Below are 25,877 nucleotides of genomic sequence, written 5' to 3'. Positions count from 1 at the left end.
CTTTTCATGAAGAACTGAAAGGCTAGATGTTGTAGCCATGCAGGTGGTCTTGTTTTTTTGTGGTCTCAGCTGCAGAGTTGGAAGCCCCCCAGCAGAGTGTTTAAATGAAACTCCCCACAAGGAGCCTGAAGAATTTTCCCCATTTTCTCTCCTCCCTTTGGCTCACTTTTGCTTAGAAAATGTAGCAAAGAGAGAGCAAGATGCAGCATTTTCCTGCTTCCTGGTGTTTCTGGGTTCCTGTTAAGCAGTACCAGACTGAGTTCCCAGAGATGTTCTTTCAGATTCTCTATTCTGCTCTTCAAACATTGAAAGAATATGCCTCAAAGCTTTGGAAAATTCTTTGTACAAAATCCAGCTATGAAATATGTATTTCTGCTCCTTCACTGGAGAGTAAAAGAGCTATCCAAAGCCAAGTTTAGCTAGATCTCCAGAAAGTATCCTCAAAACCTTTATATTTTTGCATCTCATATGAGTAAGATTTCTTCTAGTTGTCTTGGAAAGAGATGTGTGGTAGCCTTCTTTAGCTTTTGCGATTGTAGGGGCTAACTTCCTCCTTTGGGCATTTGCAGTTTCTTTATAATTGATTCTAGGCTGCCAAAGTATTGAACAATTTGTGCATCTTTAAACTTTAAAGAAACACAATGGCTGCTCACGGCTAGGTAGATCATCAGTATCTACTGCAAAGTGTAAAAACTCCTTCTAGTTTTGACAAATTACGTAATTATTGCTGATCTTTCCAATGTCCACAGTGGAATGTGATTGTGTTACTCATCTCACTGATGGAATTGACTCTTGAACAAAACCGGCACAATCTAGGAAGACTGTGACAGAGCATAATCTGAAACCAAAGTCTGGATTTTATTAACTCATGCTTGTTAATCTCTGTTTTGATATTTAATTTATTTGTGACTCTTGCTAAGTATTTGAATTTGTGTTTTGGTTTCATTATAACACAGTAGCTTCACAGGGACAGTAAAATTTAAGAAATAGATGTAAGAGGTGTAATTCATCTCACCTAATTTTAAATGTCTGCGTTGTCTAAATCCAAGCTAATAATCCGAACTCTTTCTTTGATCACTGCTAAAAACAGGAGCTCCTAATGTATGGTCTGCATTATCCTAACTCTTTGCTCAATGGATCTCTGTTATGTCTTAGAAATGTCTGCTTCTTGGCATTGACCATAAAAAGAATCGAAATAATACTTCCCCATCTTGGGACAGCAATTTGAAATACTTTGATAAATGTGAGTCGCTCCTTTGGAAAAGAAACTTTGTGCCTAGAAATATGGAAAATAGATTACTCCAACATCGCTTTCGCTTTGTAAGGTCCAGGTAGCTGATATAACTAGAAGGAACTATGTTACAGTCCCTCTATAGTGTCAGTATAATTGTTTTGAAAAACTTTATGTGGATTCTGCTTCTTTGAGAAACTTATTGCCTTACACTGAAGAATCTATACTCCTTTTTAGGAACCAAACCACAAAGACAAAAGCCAGTGAAAGCTTCTTTTTGTCCTGTGTTACCTGACTGCACAGCAGGAGAGCTGAAACAAACATTTCAAAGTGTCTCAGTTCTTGTTTCACAGGAAATGCAGGGGTTTGGAGGACAGGCAGAAACTGCCTCTCCTTTTCTGGAGGTGAAAGGAATAGAAGTCTGTGGGTGGGCTGTCCATGGGGGAGCTGGGAAGCAGTGGAGGAGAGAAAACAGAGGTAAAAGCTCTTGTATTTTGAATACAAACTAGTTTCTTTTTTTTTATATATATATATTTATTTTTATTTTTATTTATTTATGTATTTTTTAAAGTAGAGTCTGTCTGTCTTCTTTACTAGGGATGAAAGTGAGCAGAGAATCAAGTAGATGGGCAACAAAGAGGGAGTGAGAGCTGAGAAGGTCAGTGCTGCACTATCTAATGCTAAGGCACCTTTTTGCCTTGTCGGCTTCTCAGCCTTAAGCTAGGTTCTCCTTCATTCCCGGGGGCTTTGAGACATGGTCTGTGGGGAGACCTAAATCCTGTTAGACTGATACGTCTGGGGGAGAAATACTTTTGTATTTGCAAGACCTGAAATAAGGGCAGTGACCTTAAGGCTAAGTGCAGGCTGAGAGCAATTGTTCAGTAGGACAGTGAAGCATCTTAGGAGGTGGTTCACAGAAGGCAGCATTCAGTCCTGCTCTTCAAAAACAGCAAGGTGCTTATCTCTCCACATGGTATCCAGCTATGAATCTTTTTTTGACTCTAGACAGTAAAGCCAGGTCAGTCCTTTTCTGAAAAAAGAACCACTAGAAAGAGCTGCTTCCTCTATAAAAGTTCAGTGCATAATGCATATGACTGGGAGGCAAAGTACTTGTTTCCAAATTCTTACGCTACTGTGTTTTTGAGCAGAGACATAGATTCAGGTCTTTTGCAACTCAAGCAAATATTCCTAACCATCAGAGTATTAGATATTCTAAATCAGTTTTCTCTCCCTCGTTTAGGTTGAAATAATTCCATTCTATATAAATAATCATCTTCTAGATGAGGCATCTGAGCTGCACTTTTCCCCTTGAGAATGTTATAAACCTCCGAACTGCAGAGCCAATCAAACCCTCACTCCCAGATGCTACCTAATTATCCATTTGTAATGAAAAAAGCACTGAAGAAGAGACCAAGAGAGACTCTTTCACAGACTACTGAGCATCCTTGTAGCCAGGGGCACTTTCCTGGGAGGTGGGAAGTGCCACTAGATGCTACAGTCTAAAACAGGTAGAGAGAGATTTCCAAATCTTCCATTGGCGTCAGTTCTTTGCAGGATAAAATGGACCATTTCCTCTAACTCCTAATAGATTTCCTTTTTGGCTTCATTGAGTAGACAAGCTTTGGGAATGCATGTTGACTGGGTCATCCAGAGAAGACAGGAAAAATGCTTAGCTGGAGAGTGTGAAGATGGCAGCTCAGTGGCCTTGCAGTGGGACAAGATCCATGGCAGAAGCAAGATGCCAGAGGGAATTCAGACACGCCGCAGGTGTAGATGGTGAAAGTGTTTTGATACTGAAGTCCTTCTGTACTGCTGCACCTTACTTAGCTTTGCAAATCCATTCCAAGATATTTAGTCTAACATAAGGTCTCTGTGTTTCAATCTGCACTTGTGAAACATCTTTTTTTTAGAACACAGTGTGTTTGTTACTTATTACAAGAGGCATCAGCAAGCTATTAAAATTTATCAGTACTTTGACAGATGTTGACTATTTTAACATAGATAAACTTCTTTGTTTCTCAGAACCATGTGTTGGTTAATGTTAATGCATGAATGACAACTGTATTATTCTGTATGAATCTGAATACAGAATATATACATCTATCAACTAGTTATATATTTCCTTGGAAGTAGTTCACTGCAGAAACACAGGACTCAGAACATATAAGTTTGAGAGAATAAAATGTTATCAGTATCAATTTGGCATTACTTCTCCCTAAAAAAACACAGTAATGTCATCAAAGTTATTCTGAAGGAGTATTAACTCTGCCTTCCCTCCCCTAATTTTTGTATTTATATACATATATTTCACTTTTTTACCAAAATACACATTTAAAAAATTATTTTATTTTATTTTAGAATTTTATTTTATTTTAATTTTTCACCTATTATGAATCTGTATTGGCTTTGCAGTAAATATCAATTTTAGCATTGGGATGTCTCCTTTCTGGTAGGTATACAGCTACCTTTGTTATGTTGGATGCACCACAGGATGTTGTCATCTAACCCGAAACATGCACTATCGCTCCCTGGTGGAGCCTCCCGTGTTTCTTGAAATACACTGCATTGTGAATAGTACCTTTGAAACCTATGCGTATATATAGCTTGCCTACACTGTACACAGTTATGAATAGCTTTATATAATTTGATTTTTAAAATCTACTGCTTAAAGTTAAAACAGTCTTGGAAAGTCAGGATGAAAAGATGCTGGGCTACACCTCTGTAAAGGGCTGAGTGATGCGCTGTTTCGAACTGGTGAATTCCTGGTGATTCTAGCTTCATTGGCTGTGACATCTTTCAGGTGTCGACAGCCTGAGAACCCTGTCTTTCTATGGATGAACAAAAAAGCCCTTTTACTTATAACCTTAACATGATGTTCATTTGGGTTCAGCTATATAGTAATATATTTTTGAACTTTACATGGATTTTAGAGTTCTAACACGGAAAGTCATGAAAAAATACTCACAGGCTGTCCAGGCTCATCTCCTCCAAGGATCCTGAAGCCAAAACCAGACTCCATTCTCCGAAGGTGAACATCCAGCTCCTTGTAATCGGGACCTGGATTAAAGGGAAATCCCACTGAGCAAAGCATTTTGGTTTTGCCTTGAGAATTTGCACCATCTTCCCCTCTCCACCTCCCTGCCCTCCCCACCTCGTGTTCATTGCACATGACTAATGGCAGCCTGGTTAGAGCTGGTGGAAACAAATGGGACACAATGTGTTGTACACAGACAAGGAGGAGACACTTGAAAATGCAGGTGTCTTGGAGGATGATTATGTTCAGTAAAATAAACTAAACCCAAGCTACAACACATTCACAGGCGAACAGTACAGGAAAAGTCTTTCCAAAATAGAGGTTATAAAGGTGCCTTCTTCCTAAGACTGACTGCATAATATTTTTCTGTTCAGCCACCTCTGGCATTTAATCTGCGTTTTCCTTGCAGTTTGTTAAAACCTAAAGAAAATAAACTGAAATGGGAGATAAAGATACATAGAAAAATTATCAATCCAACTTACAAAAGATGAATAATCATTATAGGCCATTTTACTTCCACACACATATAAAACAGTATGTCGTTTTTATGTAATGTAGCTTTTAAGTATTCCACTTTCAGGTAATACCGTCAATAAAGAGTTTTCACAAAAGCTATCATTATAAGCCTCTGAGTCTTAAGGTTTAAACTGAAAGCTAACATCATTAACTTGAACTCCTTAATGCTACTCAATTAAGGTCTCAGCAGCTTTATGAATCATTAAAATTGTGCTTCCATATGCCTGCATAATGTGCCTGTAAACATATATTCTGTCCTGGAATATCTGAGTTCAGGAAAGTAGCATTTTTTAAAACTCAGTTTCTTATAAAAGAACCTTTATCTTCATTTGAAAGAGCTTCTTGTTTGGGGTTTTGATGCACTCGAAGAGCAAAAGAGAAATTTTAAATAAAATTTTGAATAGTATAAAGTGGAATAGTAAGCAGTTAAAGTAGTGGGAAATTGTTTTGAGTATTGCTTTGTCTGATATACTTTGGGCTCATCAGCTAAAGTAGGACAGTTATGAACAAGAGTGGTCTTTTGTACAAATTGCACTCCAGTCTATAAGTTGTTGCACATTTAGGTGCACATTTAGACATTGTTGCCAACCCCAAAAGACAAAAAGGGATGGGTAGGTGTATTCCAGCCAACTGTTTCTAATGTCTCCAGTCATGTCTTGTTTCCTCAGGAGGGGAGAGACTACAGATGGCTGAAATACCATGCTTCGGCCACTCTCATTTATAGATCCCCCGACAGCATCAGCGGACACCTACCAAACTGCTGAGTTGGGCAGATCCCAGATCCAGTCTGGAATTAGAACTGTTTTAGTCTTGTCAGGTCTTGCAAAAGCAGAGATGCAGAACTACATGCAGTGGCTCTATACTATGATCATGCCATAAAAATCCTCTCTAGACAGCAGCATGGTGCATTGTTGCAGCAAGATATGTTGGTATGAGTGAGACAATCTGTCCCAAATGTTTTGGTTGGTAAAATGAAAGTATTACCTTTCCCTACAAACTTGCTTTTCATATACTTAGAAGAGAATCCCAAAAAGATTCTAAAAGCTTATTATTATGATATTTTTTCCCAATTTATTTGATGTTTCTCAACATTGAATAAAAGAACACATGAAGTTTGTGCAAGTACAGAGTGTTAAACTAATGCAAATTTTGTTTAAAAGTCATGAGAGGCAAAGGAATTTTAAGATTAAAGCAACACTCTGCCCTTACTTAATTTGCTGTGCCTAAGTGTTACAAGGTTGGGGTTTAGTACCAGGGAGAGGACCTTGCAGATAGACACACTAGGATCAACTTTTATAGCCAAGTCTGACAGTCAAAGGCACCAGTCAAAGGCACCAGTCAAAGGAAACACCAGCGGTTTGACACAAATCAAGCACTACTTTTTTTTTTTTTTTTCCTACACACCTGAGTGGATGTGCAGAGTTTGGAATACATTAAGAAAGTGTAAGAATGTCCGATTATGAAGAGTACACACTTTGCCATGCTGAGATGAAGAATCAACTCAAACACATACATTTACAAAGCTGATCCAAACCAATGCTAGCACCAGATTCCAAAATAAGCAGTATAAAGTTTTTTAAATGACGCTGCTTTTCTACCTGTTTAGAATGGACTAAGTAAGCTAGGTTGACCCTAAAAAGGCATGTGGGCATCCTTTTCTTTTCTATGAGCTCTAACAGTTTGTGACTGACTTCACCCATCTCCCTTGCTCAGAAGAGCCTTTGCTCCCCAAAAGGTGGAAAGTCTATAGAACACATTCTCTGCCAACAGTTCCCAGTCCACTGATAGCTGCCTTTAAAAATGATGTTTTCTGTACCACCACGCAATCAAAACATGGGACTAGAAAGGATCCCTGGGCCATCTAGTCCAGCTAGACTCCCTGTTACGCAAACGCCTGAGGCAAACAACACACAGACCTTACCAGGGAGGACATAAGCAAAGAAGACAATGCACATCTATGCCAGTTTGTGGCCTTTGTTGCTAGGTCACCTGCCTCATCCAGAGTTTTTACTAACGGATTTTACTCGCTTTTTCACTGTAATATATTATTATTTTCATAAACCGACTAATGTACTTGAGAACATTTCCTCCACTGCTATTGCTGGTTGTTTAACTCTCATGCTTGGTGTGATGACATGACTCCCTTGGCTGCACAGACCAGCTCTCCGCTGGTCTGGAGACAGATACACCACAGATATCCGAGGTTATGTGGCTGAACGGGGACCTTATTCCCACCCCTAGTTTTTTTGCTTAGGTCATTAATGAAACACAGAAGACTTATTTCAAGGCTCATCACTAATATTATCCCTTCAATCCAGAAACTATTCTTCTAGTATAATTACTTATCCACTTTCTAGCCATTCCTTTTTATATTCTACGTCTTAAGTACTGTCTTCTCCAGGCTAACATGGAGTACATCAATTATAACTGACATCTAGGAAAATAAACATTTGTTGAATTCTAGATTTATTAAACATGCATCACTTGTTTGGGCAAAAAATCATTTACCAGCTTATTCTGACACAACCAGCCTTTCGCCGAATCCTTTTCATTAGGTCTCAATTTATCTCCATACTGGTAGCTAGGTATTGTTTAACTGAAAATATACTCTAAAGACTTGATGATGAAATCTCCTTTTTTCCTTTTTTCTAAAGCTAGGTAAGTCATTTGCTACTACACATTCTTATTACAGGAGCCCATGCTTGGTAGATTTACTAAAAATCCCTACTATAATGTGCCAGCAGTTTCAATATTCCTAAGTGTACATTGATCAATTACTCTTACCCAGGTAAGTGATTGCATTTCCTCTGACATTTCTTCAGTGCTTACTTCTCTATGATTCTGGTTCTTTTTCTCGTCGCAAAGGATTGTTAGATAAACTAAATTTTGTCTGTTCTTGCTGGAGCAGATTTTCAATTGATCATACTCACAAAGGAAATTACCTATACTTACAGTAAAATGACACTCCTGTGCCTTGCAATATACAGCAAACTGTTGGTTAATATGAATTCATTATGGAAAACAGGTCTTTTTTTTTCCCCTTGGTAAGCTAGATTGGAACCTGTGGATCATGCCAAGTAAGAAGCAATGAGCAGGTCTGCAGGCACAGGAGTCAAGCCAAGGCTGAATTAGTATAGTCTTTTACACAGCTTTCCTTCTAGCCAATGTAATTCACCTGAATGTCCCATCTCCTACCAGTTTCACTGAAAACAGAGTTTCAGCTTAAAGTCAATATTTCTGATTTCATAATACAGGTATCTTGTGCAAGAATGACAATGTCCCCTGTCATCCCTTACTTTTCTGCATGTGTATATTGGAAAAAGAACTTTTTGTTTCATTGTTAGTAACTTCATTGCTTTCTTATAGCATATTGTTTATTTTGTGTGTCTGTGTGTAAAAGAAAATTTTCTTAGAGTCATTTAGTCTACAAAAGACAAAACCAAATCACTGCTAGGTTATAAAACCAGCTGGCTCCCATGAATTCAAGAGTGACATTGGGCAAGCTGTGATATGATCATTGCTGCACAGTGAGGATGGTAAAGAACATTGGGAAATTCTGCTTTTTGGTTCCTGGAAGACAGGGAATTTGCTTAAAATGTAAAGGCACCAGAATAGATTGCTACTGAACAATAGTGAGTTCTCAAATGTGCAGATGTGATTATCAACCCTCAGCTACATTTCTATACTGTATTCATCTGAATTTCAAGGTGAGTTACACATTGTACAATTGTTTCTTAAAGGCATGTAGAGAAAATATATTCCTGAAGATGATTAATTAATTTCCTGTAAGAGTCAAGTCACACAAGTTCCAAGTGATTTTTATAGTGATAAAGCTGGTATTTTGAGTGATGCTTTTAGTGTTGAGAATGACTCTTTTTTTTTTTTTTAAATTTATTTATTTTTTTATTAAATCTCATCCATATTGCAATTAAAAGAAACATGAAGAGCTTCATTGTAATAATTTTGCAGTCTTTCTGGGTGTACTCAACTTTCATTTTAAAAGCCATATATTTCATCTTCATATTTATAGAGAGGAAAAGCTAGTAAATAAAGACTCCACTATGAAAATAATTCAAGTAAAAAATAAAAAAGTATTCTAACCTACTCAATGTATAAACTCTGAAGTGGTATGCAAAACCAGCACAAAATCATATTTAATTTAGGAGCCTTGTTCGAGCTGTGTAAGACTAGAAAAGATTTTAATGGGATCGTCAAAACAGCCTTTGTATGGGATGCCTTGTTCTAACTGTTCACTTAAGATCAGATCAGGATTTTTTTAAACAGATCCATTGCCATTTTACAGGACAGATGTTGATTCACACACCACTAAAACCTTTTATTTTTGAAAGCACTTGCTTTTAGTTTTTATTTCAGAACAAGATATGTATGGGAACAAGGAATGGTTGGGTCTGCATAATGCAGTTTTGTTCTTTTGCAAATGAAGATGAATCTATTTTTTTTTTTTTTTGCGCAAAATAATGCTTAAGCTAAGTTTTGGGCATGAGCTATGGAGAAATATTCTTATGTTAAAAAGTGTACACTAACATATGAAAGCAGATGTAATACATTGTAAAACATACACAAAAACTGTCTGAAGAAAAAGAAGAATACTTTTCCGTGTTCAAAATATAAACCTATTGTGTAAAAAAAAACAAGAGAAAAAAAAAAGAAAAAAAAAAGATTTAGAGTGAGCCTTCTATAACCCTGCAAATCTCATACAAAAATAAAATGGTGACTTGGCAGCCATGACTGCCCATATTCTAGAGAAGTGATTAAAGAAAGAAGAATTACTAAAACATAAAATGAAGGACAATTAGTTTACAGGACAATGAAGGCTGAAGAATACTTGCCAGAGGAATCCACTCGAAAACCAGTCCTGGGCAGCACTTGTTCTGAATAGGAAAATGGGGAATCAAAGTTGAAATAAATTTCTCAATTTATTTAAAGATGCAGCATCACTTTCTCTGCTGTGTTTTGAATTACCAAAGGGCAGTTTCCACTTTCTGTTGCACATATTTTTTTCTCTTCCCCCCCTTCCTGACTTTCTAGGCAGTATATGCACATATTCCTGCTAGATGTAGACCTCCCTGTCCATTTCTATGCAGAGCGAAAGGGATAGAAAGATGGTAACGTTCCTTTAACAGAACATTGCTTATGATGAAGACAAAAGTATTAATGCATTCAAAATTATGGAAAATAGTGACAATATTTGTGCTTATTCAAGCACAGCAATAAAAGGAAAAGTTTAATGACTATGTTTAGTTGACCTGACCACTACTTTTATTCAATTCAGCTGCAAACATATACAGATACTTTGCTGGTATTAGAGGGGTCAGGAACAAATCTATAGGTGAATTCTGTTACACTTCTTTTGCTGATTTTTAAATGCTGTAACTAAGAGCTTGTTTTATGATCCCTACAGCATCCAGAGTGAGTTGCAAAACGTCCCAAACAAGAAGTAGGCATTGGCCTACTGACAGTAAATAGGCAAATAAAGCACTAGTGTGTTCACGTGAATCTAAACCAAAATATAATTGCCAGTCATATTTGATGGTATGAATATGGTAAGGTCTGTAACATCAGCATCTGTAGGATTCAACAGATGAGTGAATTTTATCTTCCTGAGACAGAAGATAGGAATAAGTAGGTCATTCCAGGCAGAAAGAGACCAGAGCATGCACTGGAGGGCAGCACTTTTAGCTGAGCCTTATTTGGTTGTAGAGAGGGAAATGAGAAGACACTATTTCATTTATGAACAGCTCTTTATCACCTTGGAAGATTTTGGACTAAAGATACCTGCCTGGCCTTCTGGTGGACTGCTTCATAAAGGCAGCAGTGATAGCAGCTGAGTAATTCACAGTTCACTTGAGTCAATACTGAATAAATGCTCTAGGATAAAAACATTTCCCCCAAAATAAAGATGGAGGCTACTGAATGTCTTATGACTTCTTTTTTTTTTTTTTTTTGGGTTAGAGTATCTACCATGCCATGACCTGCTCAAATTCACAAGACTGATATCCAGCTTACCTAAAATACGGTCTAGGGACTTGAGTGGATGGGAAAAGCCCTTTGAATATGGTGTTTTGATTGTATCCATGTTCACCTGTTGTGTTGGAAGTTGTGTCATATGGGCTATAGTGTTCTAGTTTCTAGGTGGCTGCATGCCTTTACTTTGGTGGTTATAGGAGTTCCTTCACATGCTTTAGACTTTTTAACGTGATTTGGGATCCTTTGAGATGAGAGGTGTTATCTAAATGTAAATTATTCTATCAGCACAACTCCCCAAAATCAGCACCTTTGAAACTGATGCTGCTCCATTGCAAACGTGGAGAAATGGTTCTTTTTACCCACAGCTTTTCAGGATTTTAATGGAATTTTTAAAAGAGGCAGAATGATTTTAATGTACAGAAAGCAATTTCATCTTGATAGTCTCGATAAGCTTTTATGTTTGAAAGGACCCAAGCCCTTTCTGGTGGTCATCGAGCTAGAATTACTCCTTTGAGCTGCTGTAAGATTGGTTAATTCTTTTTCCAGTTCTGCTTCCAGTCACCCTAATATCCCTTAGATTTGGTCTCAAGCAGCAAAGTGAGTAAAGTGAAAGAAGCACAACTGTGCTCAGTGACAAATCAGGGAACAACTTGCTAGGTTAAGATTTTTTTTTTTAAAGTTAGCAGTACAGTTTGGTAAATTTTTGTTGTGGCCAAACAAAAGTGACCGTCAATGATCTAATTTCTTTCAGAGCTTGTACTGGGAGTATACACTCCCATATGGGTGTCTTTGCTCTGCCTCTGGAGAACCTCATATAAAGTCTCATGGCTTTATTTATAAGTTCTACTCATAATTTACCATTCAACATCTAGCATTTGTTTTTGTTGTAGTTTAGAAATTCACAACTCTGAAACTTGGTATTTTGTTATGCTGAAGATGTTGAATCAAGCCTAAAAGGTCTTAAACATACGATTGACAGAAAGATAAACCTAAACGTAGACGTTAATTTTTTTGTAAATAGACCAAAACTGTGTTCCATTCGGGAGGAATTTGCCACCAGCAGTCTCTGTCTGTGTGCAGTGCAGGATATTTGTAATTATTTCACTGGCACTTTGAAAAATAGAGTATCGTCTAACTGACTGGGCTCGTGAGATAGGCAAACTGTTAGCAACCAGTAAAAAACTTTAAAGAGGGATGATATTTGAATAACATTTAACATATAAGAAAGAGTTTTAGTAGCAACATCTGCCTATGGCAAACGCAGGGATATAGGTAGCTCTTTCCAAAGCTCTCATAGCTCCAGGCTCAAAGACTCTGCAGAGCAGTGGCTTCCAAGGGAAGATGAAGGACCACTGCGTCTAGTCCTCAGCTAGGCAGAATGCACATCATCTGTGCATGTTCTGGCACCTTGTATCTGCCTAGAACAAACTGAACTGGTAATTTTACCAAACCCTGACAGACTCTAGCAAGATTGTTTTTATAAAAAGCTCTGAAATACTTTTTATAGGAAGCTAACCTTTATGTATGGCAATTTGAAACTTTCCATTTCCCTACTACTAAATTCATTTTGGCATTTTCTAAAGTTTGACTGCATTTATCTCCCTGTATCCACCTCTCAGGAAATGTGGCAGCAGAAGGCATATTTGGAGAGGCCAGGCTAAAGAGATCAGACTGCCCACTACTACTTCCACCATGAACAGACCTTCAAAGTGCAGACAGAGGAAGAGGGTAGAGGATTCACTAGTACGAAAAGAGCATCCCAAGTGTCCTCCCTCTCTGTATCCTATATCTTTGACTTCTCTAAAAGTAAAGCAGTAAAGAGAAGAATGAATTATTTTTTGATAATAAGTCTCAAGAAATCACTATCAAGGCATCTGTACTGCCTGATTTTTTTTCCTCTCTTTTGTTTTTTTGTGGTTCTCATAGATGTTATCTCAATAGAATAAAAAAATCACAAAACTCTAGATAATCATCCATTTACCCAGCATCTGTGCAGGCTGAAACAGAAATCAAAACATTGCTGCAAGGAGTCTGCCTATCTCTAGGTGATCCAGTTTTGGTAACTTCAGTTACTCCTGTGGCTAGCAGAAACCTCTGGTAGCATCCTACACACAGATGGCATTTTTCCCAATACAGGTAGGTCTTTTCCTTTCTTCCGTCGTTCACAATGGCAGCTGAATAAGTGTGGGCTGCAGAGACCTTCCTGCTGTTGCATGGAAGAGGTTGCATTTGGAAGAGGAAAAGTGGAGATGGTTCATTTGGGAGCAACTGTTTCAGCAGCAGCTGCACCAGCACCAGCAGCAATTCCTCCAAATGCTATTTCACTGGTGATACTTCCCATGTTGGGTTAGATGGCAGTGCAAGAGGAAGCTCTGGATTGTGAAGCTATTTGCTGCTCATACAGTTATCTCCTGCTCTATCTGGTCAAAGACCAGATCCAGCCCATCTGCTCACTGTTGGATCCACATGCTTTAACCTATTCTTGAAAATTTCTGTTTACTGTGGCTCTCTAGGAAATCTCAGTCAGTATTTATAAAATATCCTTACATCTAGAGATCTTATTCTAATCTTTATCAAATCTACCTTTCTGCAGTTTTATCCCATTACTTCTTGACTGTGTAGACAAGCAGATTTTTTTTCTTTTGGTGGGGGGGGGGGGCGCAAATCCAGTTCTCTCAATAAATTGGATAAAATAAAATAAAGATCTTATCTGAGCTCAAACAGTGGCTACTATGCCAATCACCTGTGAGATACCCTCTCTATAACTGCTAAATAAGGAGAGAATTCACAATAAATAGGATGAGAGGTTGGCTTATTGGTTTGTTCAATTCTAGTTTCCTTTCCTTACGTAAAGTGCTTAATAGCTGTTTCCAACCTCTTTATTGTTGGTTACCTCTCCTGAACCAAATATCCCATATTCCTGTTATCCATCTGTTTGCAGGATGAGAAAACAAGGTTGCTAATTTGATAAGGTCTTGGTTAGGAAGGAAGATTTGTAGTGTCTTTTATTGGACCAGCTGTTATACTGGAAAAAAAACAACACGGTATTAGACTCAGGGTTCCCTCTGTCAGAAGTCATTTCAGGCCTTCTTGGATCTTATTTCTAAACATTGTAATATAAAGAGAAATTTCTAGGAATTTCTAGACACTCAGAAGCAAGGAACAAAACAACCATAATATGAGCTTTCCTTACAACTAACTCCAAGTCATGAATACAGTTATATCATGAATTCTTGCATTTCTTTGGGGGAACACAGATTATACACCGCTTCTTTGCAAAGATTTTCACACACATAAAATGTGTAGATATCCATATTTCTATCTGATCTCAGAGGAAACTCACATTTACCAGCCTACCTTCTGGCAACCAGTTAGAAGACTTATTTTATTTAAAGTATTTATTTTTAAAGAATGCAGTCAGATTGAACATATGATGTGTGTTAGTGTTTGCTGGCTGTAATCTGATCATGCATGTCAGTCAGATCATTACCTGTATTCTGATCATTAGCAAAGTGAAAGACCAAGAACTGGGGAATGACTCTTTTGTTTAGTAGATACAGCTGAAAGACTCCTGAAGTTGCAAACTATGAAAATAAGGGCAGAGTTTAAACAAGTCTGTTTCAGTAAAAATAGGCATCTAAATAAGAACATTTGAGAGTACAGTTTAGGGAAGAATCTCTTCTCGTCTTTCTAACCAGTAATCAGTTCAATGTGTCAAAAATATAAAACAAATAATAATAAAAAAAACCCTCTTTTGATAGTAACTGTATTAAACAAGTAAAATATGAAATAGAAGAGGAATTGTTCCTTATGGGGAGAGCACCCTGAAAAATCCATGGGGGTGTAGGTGACATCCTAGTGTTTGAAAAGAAAGGAAAAATACCTACACTATGCTTCTTTAAATAACCTAGCTGACTCCTGTTACTGTGTTTGCTGGAGAAAAAAGTTTGGGAAGAAAAGGTGAATGGGAAAATTCTGATGAATAGGGACTAACTAGTTTGGTGATTACTGCATTGTGAATGCAACTGTGTAGACCTAAATCTAAACTGGATTTCATGATATCTTCAAGAGCTGAGGAATGTGAAGCTCTGATCTTTAACAGCTGGAAGAAAGAAGGCAGAAGGCTTTCCTGTTGATTTGACTGAGTCACCTGTCATGCTCCTCTCACCTATGAACAGAGCTGATGCATGGGCACAGACTGCCTGTCTCTTCTGTTGGATCATTTCCTCCTCAAGCTTGATAGTGGAGCTATATCAGAATATGAAACCACATTTGCTATGTTCATCATCTTTGTACTCCTCCTCCCAGGAAGAACTTCTTTACCTCAGTCTGCTGAAGGTGTATGATTCTGGCTTGGGCATCATAGACTGACATATAACAGAAATAAATTTGAACTATGGGGACTACTATGGGAGCTCAAAGGCTCTTACTATACACCAAAATTTCCATATCAGGTAAATCAAAAGCCAAAGGTAGGTTTGCTATCAGAAGATAGGATAGTAAAAAACCCGCAGATCTGGCTTTATGCTTAGTTTAAAATAAATTACACTCTGTAAATACATTTTAAGAAGTCATAGTTTTGAAAATGAAATCTGCAAAATATTTATGAAAGTAAATAATCAATAAACAAGAGCTGGGACACAATCCTGTCTGAACTGAAATGAAAATAATGTTTCAGCATCTCAGTCCTACCCATGAGAGAGTTTTACAAATTAACAGGATGAATATGATCATGTAACAATGTCCTCACCAAACATGGCAAAGAGCTGTTTGAAAGTGTCCACAGGCAATGCTCTTCCCATTGGTCTCATGCCATGCTCAGCAGGAGATGATAACCTGTGACCAATTCTCCAGTGCTTACAAGTCAGTTTTCTTACTTAGATTATTACTTTGACTTCTTAAGTACACCCTGTCACTTTGCAGATGAAAATCTACTTGTATACCTCTTAGTAAAATGTAAATTGCTTGAGAGAAAGGAATACTGCATCTTTAATACTACAATCGGTTGTTAAACTGACATTTCATATTAGCATAGGTCATTTGGGACCTACTTTACAATCCAACAATCAAAATCACTTTACATCCACAGTACTGCGATGATGATATTCTTATAATTCCATTTGAAAATGTTTTAGGTTTCACTGTCAGTTCTTATAAGCAGAAAATCCATTTTGTCATGGCGTATAAGTTCTTAGCCTTTTTCTCTATGCTGTTGCTTGAGGTAGAAAAAGATGCAGGGAAAACAACAACCTGTACTGTTTAGAAATTATTTGGAGAAATTGCCTTGCTCATACTCTAGGTCAAGGACTAGTTTGATGATAAAACATAATAATTAGTAGTTTCCTAATACCCTCTTATTTACTAAGTGAAGGCAGGCATGTCTCACTGATATAAGAGGCAGGAACTGGTGAACAGAAAGTTTGAAATATACGCAAAACTGAGCATAAGGAAGATTTGAAACTAGAATCTTGTTTTCTGGACTCTGTCCCAAACCCTTTACCCATAGAAAAAAACCTACTTCATATTTCTATAATACTTCAGATTGCTATGTATTTAACACTACCATAGTACCAAGTATTACACTTACTAGTTTGCAATTAAATATGCACACACACACATATATATTTTCATACACCTTAAAAAAATGTGAAACTTCTTAGACTGAAGGTAAGCCAAAATGGAGAAAAATTAGAGGCTCCCTAAATTTTTGAATTCAGTTGTGTAGGCCTTCAGCCAACAAACAATGACTAGAAAATTCTGGTTTGCTGTAGGCTATGCCAAAGACCCATCAGGTGATAACACATTCAGTTCTATACACCTGACTGTTTTTGTTTTTTTTTTTTTCTTTAATGTCCTGTGAATATCACATTTAGGAAGCCCTGATGGCCTTAGTGTTTTTCTGCAAAAATGGCATTTTCAAAGTTACACATTATTGGTCAGAATAATGTTTAACAAATCTTGCTTGTTGCTGATACTTTCTATTGTATATGTTCTGAATACCTGCAGTGATATTTTAGAGCAAAGGCAGCTTGTGAATATGTATTAAAATGCCTGTCTGGTACCCTTATTCTGCGTGAGAAAACAACCTTTATTTCATGAAGGCTAATAATGCATGATGCTAATACATTTACTATTTATGTTTCACAGCCGTTGGTGGACTTTGCTTTTTGGTTCTTTTCCAGTTTGTCTGACTGGCAGAAGAAAAAAATTACACTGCATAAGACAGATAGATGATGGATTTGAAATGAACTTGGGGAATTCACTGTGGTCAGGAGAGAAATTAACATGTGAGATTTTGAAGAAGTAACCTCCGTCCTTCCAGTAAAAGGTGGATCTGTAATTGTTCAGATTTCACTTTCAATGAGAGCTTATCACTAGCTTATCTCATTCTTCCTACTGGCATTTCTGTGTCACAGCACCAGTCCTGGACTACAACACTGATTGAAGGAGAAACATAACCTTACTGCTGTAAAGAAAGGTTTCATTTTGCTGTTTTCTTTAGAGGACCATAAAACCAAAATTCTATTACACATTTTAGAAAAGGTGAAATACTATAGCATTATGATTCTCAACAGCTCTGTGTCCCCTGTTTGAGTGATGTCTGCCTATGCAGGCCTCTGAACAAAGTTGGTTTTAAACTGTGTTTACAACAAATACTGTTCAAAATAAAATACAAGTAAGAGAGGATAAGGAGAATGTATAAAGGCAAAAATGTTAAATTCAGGAGAATGAGTTCTGTGGAGCTCCAGTTACAGCTGTAACAACTGGTGCATAATATTTTCATTAACAGGAAATTCCTGCTCTGATGTTTCATGTTAGAGCTTCTGTGCCTGACTTCCATGGTTATCAGCAGAGTCACAATGCTGTCACACTACAAGGACATATTTCTCTCATAAGGAGAAAGAAGTCAAAGGATTTGCCTTTAAGACATCTAACATGTGCAGTTGGATGGAAAAAGGCAAAATAATCCAGTTATTTGAGCAGGTCTTCTCAATTTCTGAGTTTGGCAAAAAAAATGTTTACAGCAGAAAGCTGCATAGGTTCTTTTTAATGGGGAGAAGAAATAAAACAAACAAAAAAAGAAGAGATACAAACAAATAAGAAGAGATTTAGCTGCAGAAAGGAATAAGAAAGATAGAAGAAAATAATTTCCCTTCTTTTAGGCAGCAATTTTGGAGGATGTGACATCATCAATCCTGGGAAACACTTTATACTCCTGTTTGGCTACTTTGAGCTACTGTGTGCAGCTGATGGCAGGTGACAGGAGATGCAGGTGACAACTAAGAGGTGAGAGCTGACAGAGAACAGGTAATGGGTGACAAACAATTTTCCGAGGAGCTATGACTTACAAAACGCAGTGGTACTCCACTTTTGTACTAATGCATCATTTGATTCATCTCAAACCTGTATTGGTAGAACTGCCTCTACAAAACCATTTTCAGTGCAGTAGCAGTAGTCTTTTGCAATTCATGTGATTATTAAAAATTGAAATCTCCCTATTGCACAAGGTCATGTAGGTCCTTCACATGCCTAGGGCAGAAAAACATTTCTGTAGAATGAAAATGATCCTCTTTTGTGGTGCTTTCATGCTTGGAAACCCTCTCTTGCTATCATTAGGTAGGGATGAGCATATCTAGCGGCTAGAGCAAAAAAAGCCTGTGAATCAGGCTCCTTGGATCTAGTTCTTGCTCTCAGCTTTGACTCATGTCAATTGTGCTTCTCACACAACTACGCTGTGATGCGTAACATACTCGTTTCCTTGATGGGGAAGCATGAGGCTTTGATAAGGTCCTGGTGAATGCCGACTGCAGTGAGATCTTCTGATAAAAGGTTCTGTAGAAATTCAGAACTACAGCAGTATGAAAAAGAACTGTTTAATAACAGTTTCACTGTGAGAGAAACAAAAAGCTAACACTACCTCTTTCTTTTAGAGTTTTCCAGGTCATGATTGTTCACTTCTTTGCACTATTTTTAGAAGACGATCCTCTTTCTTTTCAGGTCTTGCCAGAATATAAGGCAAACTTGCTTTGAGATAAGAACTACTTAAACCCGAAAGTAGCTGAACTTTTCCTGTACCCTTAAAGAGTATGTCTACACCAAAGACAACCAGCCTGACACAGCCATATGGCAGGAAACTAAGTGTGCATTATCTTGAAACTTTCTCCCATGCACTCAATTTAGATGACAATTTCTTGACTCAATAATGGATTTCCTGCCTGTTGTTTCTCTCACTTCAGGAAATGCTAGTACTATGTAGAGGAAAAACAAACAAACAAACAATCAAAAGCAATCAAAGGCATGATGAATTGAATTTCTTAAAATGTGTGCTGATGGCATGTATGAAAAAAAATGACAGTGACATCAAAGACATTTGGAAGCAGTTATTTATGACCAAGGGACATGAATGAATGCAGAAGAGATCTGGTTGGGAAATATTGAATCAAGACTTAGAAGAAATGTCTGTAGGATGTAAGAGTCAGAAGAGAACAGATTAAAGCTTTCAGGATTAACTGTAAAATCAGGATACTTGGAAATCTGAGGAGTGATTACTGCAGTATTACTTTACATCCCTCACTTTCTTGTTTTGGGCATAAGAGCTTCATGCTGTTAATTCTGATTTTTGCTAGGTATATGTCTGAAGAAGGCTTGTGTACAACTTTCAGTTGCCTCTTGGACAGAATTCAAATGCAATTAGGTCTTTTAAACACAGGTTTTAGCATAATTCCATGATTCTATGATTTAAAATAGACTAACGTGCGCACCTGAACACAGTAAGAGCATAACGTGTAACCCTGCCATAATGTGTGCGCCTGAACATGGAAGCATATGCCAGCCAAAGACTAGAGTTCATGTTGGTTAAGGAAGTAAGCAGAAAACTCATAGAAGGCACCCATAAACAATAATGGGTGCCTTATTATTTTGTTGAAAAAAACTGTAACCGAAGAATTAAGGCCAAGGCACTGAGGAACTCTTGCACCAACCCAGTGTTTGTGACAATAGCATATATCCTTCTGAATATCCCTTTGCATGCTGGAGAAATTTGTACCTCCCATATCATGGATTGGGATAGTTTAGGTTTATCTCTATGTCACAGGGCTCAATTAATATAAATTGGTTTATCTGGACTAGTTATATTGCAGTACAATATTTTATGTGTAATTTATAAAATAATTTGGATTAGAGAGTAAGTAATTTCTAAAATGAATTGAAACTGATACGTACAAGTAAAAACAGCTATGAAAAAACTCAGTTAAAAAAAACACATTACTTTGAAGCTTTGATCTTAACAAGTATTAAAGCTCTGGACATTTTAGAATAACAGTTTTTAGCTAAAATGTTCTTTACAGTAAGAAATAGATTAGTTAAACTTTTATTCTTATTGTGGAAGATATGCCATATACTCCTTGGGGTTGTAATTAAATGATCTTTAAGGTCCCTTCTAACCCAAACCATTCTAAGATTCTATGATTAAAAACACACAAAATCAAGAAGGACATCTTGTTAGCTCAGTACTGTTTTGAATAGATCTTCAAATAGTGCCTGTTAGGATTATAGGTTTCTTTCTAACTACCAAGGACAACATCATAACTTGTCGTAACTGTTTTTATAAAAACAAGTGATATGGAAATTTCTTTATATAAACTTCACTTCAAAGTAAAAGTAAGTGGAAAAATTTTGTATTGATAATTTCACATCCTTTTATTGGTTAACTATGAAGAGAAGTAACACATCAAAATATAGTAGCATATATACTTCACTAAGGATTTGGGTCAAAATGAGGAGAGCAGAAATATCAGGAAACAAACCTGTGAAAGTCAAACTTTAAAATCTAGGAAGATCTAGGAAAATATGTAAGTGTAGATTTCTTGAATAATTTTTAATGGCTTATGTTAACAGGGATTATAGTTGCTTTCTTTAAATTACAAACGCTAATTAAGGAAAACTATGTTAACAACAGCACATTCATAGGCAAAAGCTTACAATATTAAAAGGCCAGCAGGATGAACAGGATTTTCACTTACGCCTACTTTCATAAATAGCTCTTGATTTCTCATACAGCTCATATGGGTCAGGTTTCCGTGGATCAAAGGCCTCTGTTGAATCGGGAAATGAACTCCTGTGAAGAGTGGGTGGATAGGGAATATTCTGTGGTAGAGCTGGAGCAGATAGGCTTGTTTGAGGGCTGCCTTGATTCTCCCATCGTTCCATCATCTGGAATAAAAACATACAGACAAGAAAGGTGTTTTGCAAAAACGGTGACTGCTACAATCAGGCTAAAGACAGTGATTTCAGTAAAAGGTAAAGTATTTTGTAAAATTAACAAATCCCTTTGCTGTCTTTTGAGATAAATGATGTATGTTGTGTTGTTTATAAAATTATTTGTTGAAATTTACTTGTTAATTTGTTGCTCGTGGGAAGCTGTGATCTTTCTCAGATAATACGACCCTGTGTGGATTAGGACTCAACATTACCCTGCCACATGTTGAGTGTCTCTTACAGAATACACTGAGCTATTGGAAAGCATTCTGCTAAAGGCAAAATCTGTGTGACTGTGAAGTTATAGTTACCAGATTCATCAAAATATACAACTGAACATAGTATTTAAAAAAGAAGTGCCCAGACAGGGTTGCAACTGAATGATCTTAATTAATGCTGTATCTTTTCAGAATGCATGTAAATACCAGGCTGCAAAGGGAGAAAGAGGTAGATTACTGTAACTGCAAACAGAATTTACTTGAAGAAAAAGAGCCAACGAAAGCAAAATTATTAAAGTACCTATTTGAGCAACTAGTAATAGTTGACAGAAGAAGGTTAGCATTAATCTGATGCAGACTTTTTCATTTCTTGCAGTTTCTTTCCCATATCAAAAATTATATTGCTGTCATTCAGTCAAGCTCCCAAGCATAGGATAAGTTGTTCTACTCTTCCCGACAATTTAGAGAGAAATACACAGCAGTGTATTGACTATTCATGAAAGCTACCTCAATCCAAATTTTCTCCAAGATTCCCTTTAGTGGTCTCTGAAGCACATCAATCTAGAAGGGAATATGGATTGTGAAAAAGAAGATGTGGAGATATTGGGGATTTTTCTTTTTGAGAGAGTTGATTAAGTTAAACAAAACACAAATGTTTATCCCAGGAAATGAATATTTGACTTTGCCTGTGACCCCTGCTGAAGCAAAAGCTAGTAAAGCCTCCAGAAGTGTGCTCTCTCACATAGCCCATCAATCAGTTAATTCCACAAAAAATTACTCTCAGAACCAAACTGCACTGCAATTCAGTATCACTGGCTTCTAGTGTTGTATCAGCAGTGTCTTATCAAAGACGTTTGCAAGTCTACAGAAAATCTGCTCTACAAATTGTGATTATCCTTCACATTCAGCTCCTTGGTTTCAGAAGGTACGTGGCTCATCAGGTGAGCTTTGCTCTCTGTTCTGATGATTAACAGCATCAGGCTTTTTCGCCAAGTCTTGTGTGGACTACAGATGCTTTAGAGTCCTTGTGGAAAATATGTTGAGCAACTTCACTGCACATCCCATATCACACACTGCACATCCCAGGTGCACTGCATATCATACTTCAAAATAGATTTTATCCATCTTCTGTTGTTAAGGACCTTGTTCTTTATACCTCAAGCTACGCTTTTGTCAGATTTTTTTGCAGTAAGTAGGGCTGGTACATTGGAAACCGAAGAAAAGAAAGATCTAGGTGTCTCAGTCAACCACAGGATGACTCTCGTGTGCTAGTATGTATTGGGTATGATATTGAAGTTAACAAAGGGAAGTATTAATATTCTGATGAAGATATGGAATATTGTATTCAATCCTCACTAATGTTATTCAAGAAAGACACATTTATAGTGGGTCAGATATAGAAGACAGTGACTAGGATGTGATATAAAAGGACATTAAGGGTGTGTATATCCTGTGCAGTGAAGTGCCATATGGAGATACCTGAGTAGTCATTGAAATAGCTTATGTACAGGAAGATACTTCATGTGCATTCAGGTACCCTTTGCAGTGGGTTATTCTCTACTAGCTTATTTTTAATGGGTTTATTCTCTATCAGCTTATGTGGCAAGCCACATGAAAATCACAATAATACTTCCAGTAGTGCTTCTAGCTCTGAAGGAATTACCTCAAGTACATATAAACATATATACAGTATATAATTGTATTATAGAAGCACAAATTCAAAGGTCTTCAGAAATAAACCTGATTATGACCCCTATGTCTAAGTGGGAAAGGAGAACTGGGATCAATACAAGCTCCTTAGGTCCAGGAAAAATAACGGAGAACAGTATTTAGGTTTTGCCTTCAGTAGGGAATCTAAAAAAGAATACAAGTTGATGAACCAAACTATTTATCTTGTTGCTATGAAGCAGAAAGACATATAGGGCCCTGTCTATCTAGAACTGAATATTTCCTAATTTCTTGGACTGTAGCAGAGAAATAGAATACTTACCTCTTTCAAAATGTGAAACTGAGTAAAAATGAAATATTTAAAGAAGATTTTAAAAAGGAAAAGGAAAAAGTAATTATCTTTGATGAACAAACTTCCTCCCTAGAGGAAGGATGAGAATATGGAGATCAATTAGCAAAGCTCTACTGGGTCCCATACATCTAATTCTCGTTTGCTGGTCACCTCTAAATCTCTATGTGTGAAATTAAAAACTAAGCAAAGTGTTCTTACCTGTGGGTAGTACTGCTAACACAAGGAGTTACATAAGCAGATAAAGACAGGGGGATTATCCCTCCCAAACCCATATTGGTTAGTTAAATAGTCAAGAAATATTTTGCAATGTGAGTTATCACAATGCTAACTCACGTATAAAGCACTCTTGGAAATGAATAAGCATGGTATTGTGTGCAGTGTATAAAATCTAAATTAGGTAATAGTTTGGTAATTGCTCAAATTCAATTCGTGTTAATATTATATTACCAATGTTACATATAATAGAACACGGTATATATAGAAATCATAGGATTTCTGTCAACCCAGATTAGTCTGGGATGATGAGCACACAGACACAGGGTGTGCCACCTGTGAGCCTCTGCCCTGGGGAGAGGAGCTCATCTCTTCTCTTCCAGCCAATGGCCCATGGCCCATTTTTGCTCTAAAGGAGAGTGGTGGGTACTTCTCACCTCTTCAGCCAGAGGTATGAGGGGTCAGCAGCAGTCACTCAAGCAGAGAAGCAGCTCAGTTTGGGGTCACCTAGTTTTTCTTTCCTGCTACAGGGCTGTGATGTGGTGTCAGGAAGGCTTTGTAGACCTCCTGGTGCTGGCTTTACTGCTTCAGACTGCCTGCAGACAGTGCTTCAGTGACACTTGGCTTCAATCTTATCTTCACACCATGAGTGTTAGAAATTCATGTCTGATTATTTCTCTAGTTAAAGGGGTGAAGACAGAGGAATGCATACTACCTTAAATTGGTTCATCACTGTGAGCTCTCATGCTGAGACTACACCAAATTAGGCCAGTTGTGTACAGTTAGCCCACATGCAGGTACAGTATCTCCACAAATTGATGATACCTTATTTTGTGGTCCCTGCTCTGCTCGGACTGTTGCATGAAGAATTGCATCACTCTGGCTGTTTCTCTAGATTCTGATTATTGGCAAGTGCTACCTGAATATGAACCACTATATGACTGTTTATATATCAAAACAGTGTAGACAATCATCAACATTATGCTGAACTTCATATATTTGATATATATTTAAAGAGGGGGAGCACTGCCCATGGAGATCTTTGGCTTTCAATCTATAACAAGTAAGTACCAAGTTCCTTATTTCATCACTATTTGCCTGAGATGAGAAGTGGAATGTCCCAGCCAGGTAGGAACCTTAATCTGGTGAGAATAGGCTAACCGTTAATAGACAAATTTATTTTCATGGGTTCTGCAAACATCCTGCTACTTTGAAAAATAAACAAACTTATGCTGCTATACTGCCAATATATTGCGTCTATCCTCTGGCATTTTACTCAAAAACACCACAAGCTGAAAGCAGTTTGATGAAATTGCATCAACTGATTAATTAACTGCCATTTGTGTTTGACAGGATACAAAAATCAATTTGGGTTGCAATAAGCGTGCCATTATCCAGTATGAGAGGATGCGAAGTTGTCCAGATTCAGCATTAAAACACCCTAACACAAGAAGAAGAAAACTTTAAAAATTAGCTTATATATATATATAAAAGAAAAAGTTAAGAAATAGTGCTATTGTTATTCCTACTGCTCTTAGATACCTACGGGCAAAGTCAGGGCTCTCTTTTCCAGCAAAACGCCCCTGATGAGAGATAAGGAATACTGTAAGGTCTTTTCAAGCTAAGAAAGAAAGAGAAAAAAAAGAAAAAAAAAGGCACAAAATAAAATAAACAAACAAAAAAAACCAAAAGCCAGAAAAGAGAAAACCAAAAATAGCAGTCTATGATTTATTTTCAGGTTGAGAATGATGTTGCAACTTCAAAATAGGATGTAATTTGGCGTCAACAAAATAAATACAGCAAATTTTTATAGTCATAGAATACAGTAAATCTTAATACTTCGGTGTTAAATGTCAAAATCATAGGTCTAATCCAACCTCTTACTTGAAATGGGGCTATTGTTTCTAGATCTACTAATGTAAAAAAAAAAACAAACAAAAAAACCCAACACAATTACTCTCAAGATATTTAGATCAATGCATTTGTAAAACAGAAAAATTGCCTGTTATCTCTTGCAAAGAGATTCCCAACTAAACTGGTCTCACTGCTGAGGCCTTTTGCTGCCTTCTTCTCCAGACCCCTCATTTTTGAGTCACTGCCTTTTTAACTTCTTGCCACCCATCTTTAAGTTCCTTTCTCCAAACAGCTGTTGTCAGTCTCCAAGTGAATAGATCTTCAGAGCTTATTAACAAGGCCATCCCTGATGCTGTTTCTCACCTAGAGCTGGTGTATTGCTGAGAGGTGTCTCATGAGCTGGGAACAGGTGGGTTAGATGAAAGTCTACAGAAATTTGCTTTGAATGATAGTCGTCTTATGAATGCGAAGTGTGTAATTTTGAAATAATTTTGAAAGGGAACTTACAGGCTTTGGAGTTTTCCATGGAGAAAAGAAACCTGAAAT

General features: G+C 37.2%; 1 protein-coding gene and 1 long non-coding RNA gene across 18 annotated transcripts in view; both read right to left on the bottom strand.

The window, feature by feature from the left end:
• The window catches only part of MAGI2 (membrane associated guanylate kinase, WW and PDZ domain containing 2), a 773,420-nt gene that overhangs the window by 67,269 nt on the left and 680,274 nt on the right, over window positions 1-25,877 (bottom strand). For 10 of the 16 annotated variants that reach the window (XM_083811051.1, XM_083811061.1, XM_083811062.1 and 7 more), the window contains 4 exons: window positions 25,839-25,870; window positions 20,792-20,981; window positions 9,632-9,673; window positions 4,197-4,288 (listed from right to left, as the gene is read on the bottom strand). In XM_083811051.1, coding sequence (XP_083667177.1) covers window positions 4,197-4,288; window positions 9,632-9,673; window positions 20,792-20,981; window positions 25,839-25,870 — 356 coding nt within the window. The remainder of the gene's footprint in view (window positions 1-4,196; window positions 4,289-9,631; window positions 9,674-20,791; window positions 20,982-25,838; window positions 25,871-25,877) is intronic. The other 6 variants (XM_083811063.1, XM_083811055.1, XM_083811066.1 and 3 more) reach the window with 1 other exon arrangement.
• On the bottom strand, window positions 24,021-25,826 carry LOC310886520. Of its 2 annotated transcripts, XR_014575349.1 has the most exons (3): window positions 25,480-25,826; window positions 25,024-25,060; window positions 24,021-24,918 (listed from the first exon to the last, which is right to left on the bottom strand). It is a non-coding gene; the product is annotated as an uncharacterized lncRNA (long non-coding RNA). The 2 variants fall into 2 exon arrangements; XR_014575348.1 differs by having other exon boundaries at window positions 25,024-25,826.

This window comes from Anser anser, assembly GCF_964211835.1.
Source record: "Anser anser genome assembly, chromosome: 1".
In the NCBI taxonomy this organism is placed as follows: domain Eukaryota; kingdom Metazoa; phylum Chordata; class Aves; order Anseriformes; family Anatidae; genus Anser; species Anser anser.
The sequence above is the reverse complement of the archived record's forward strand: the minus strand, read 5'-3'. Positions and strand labels throughout refer to the sequence as shown.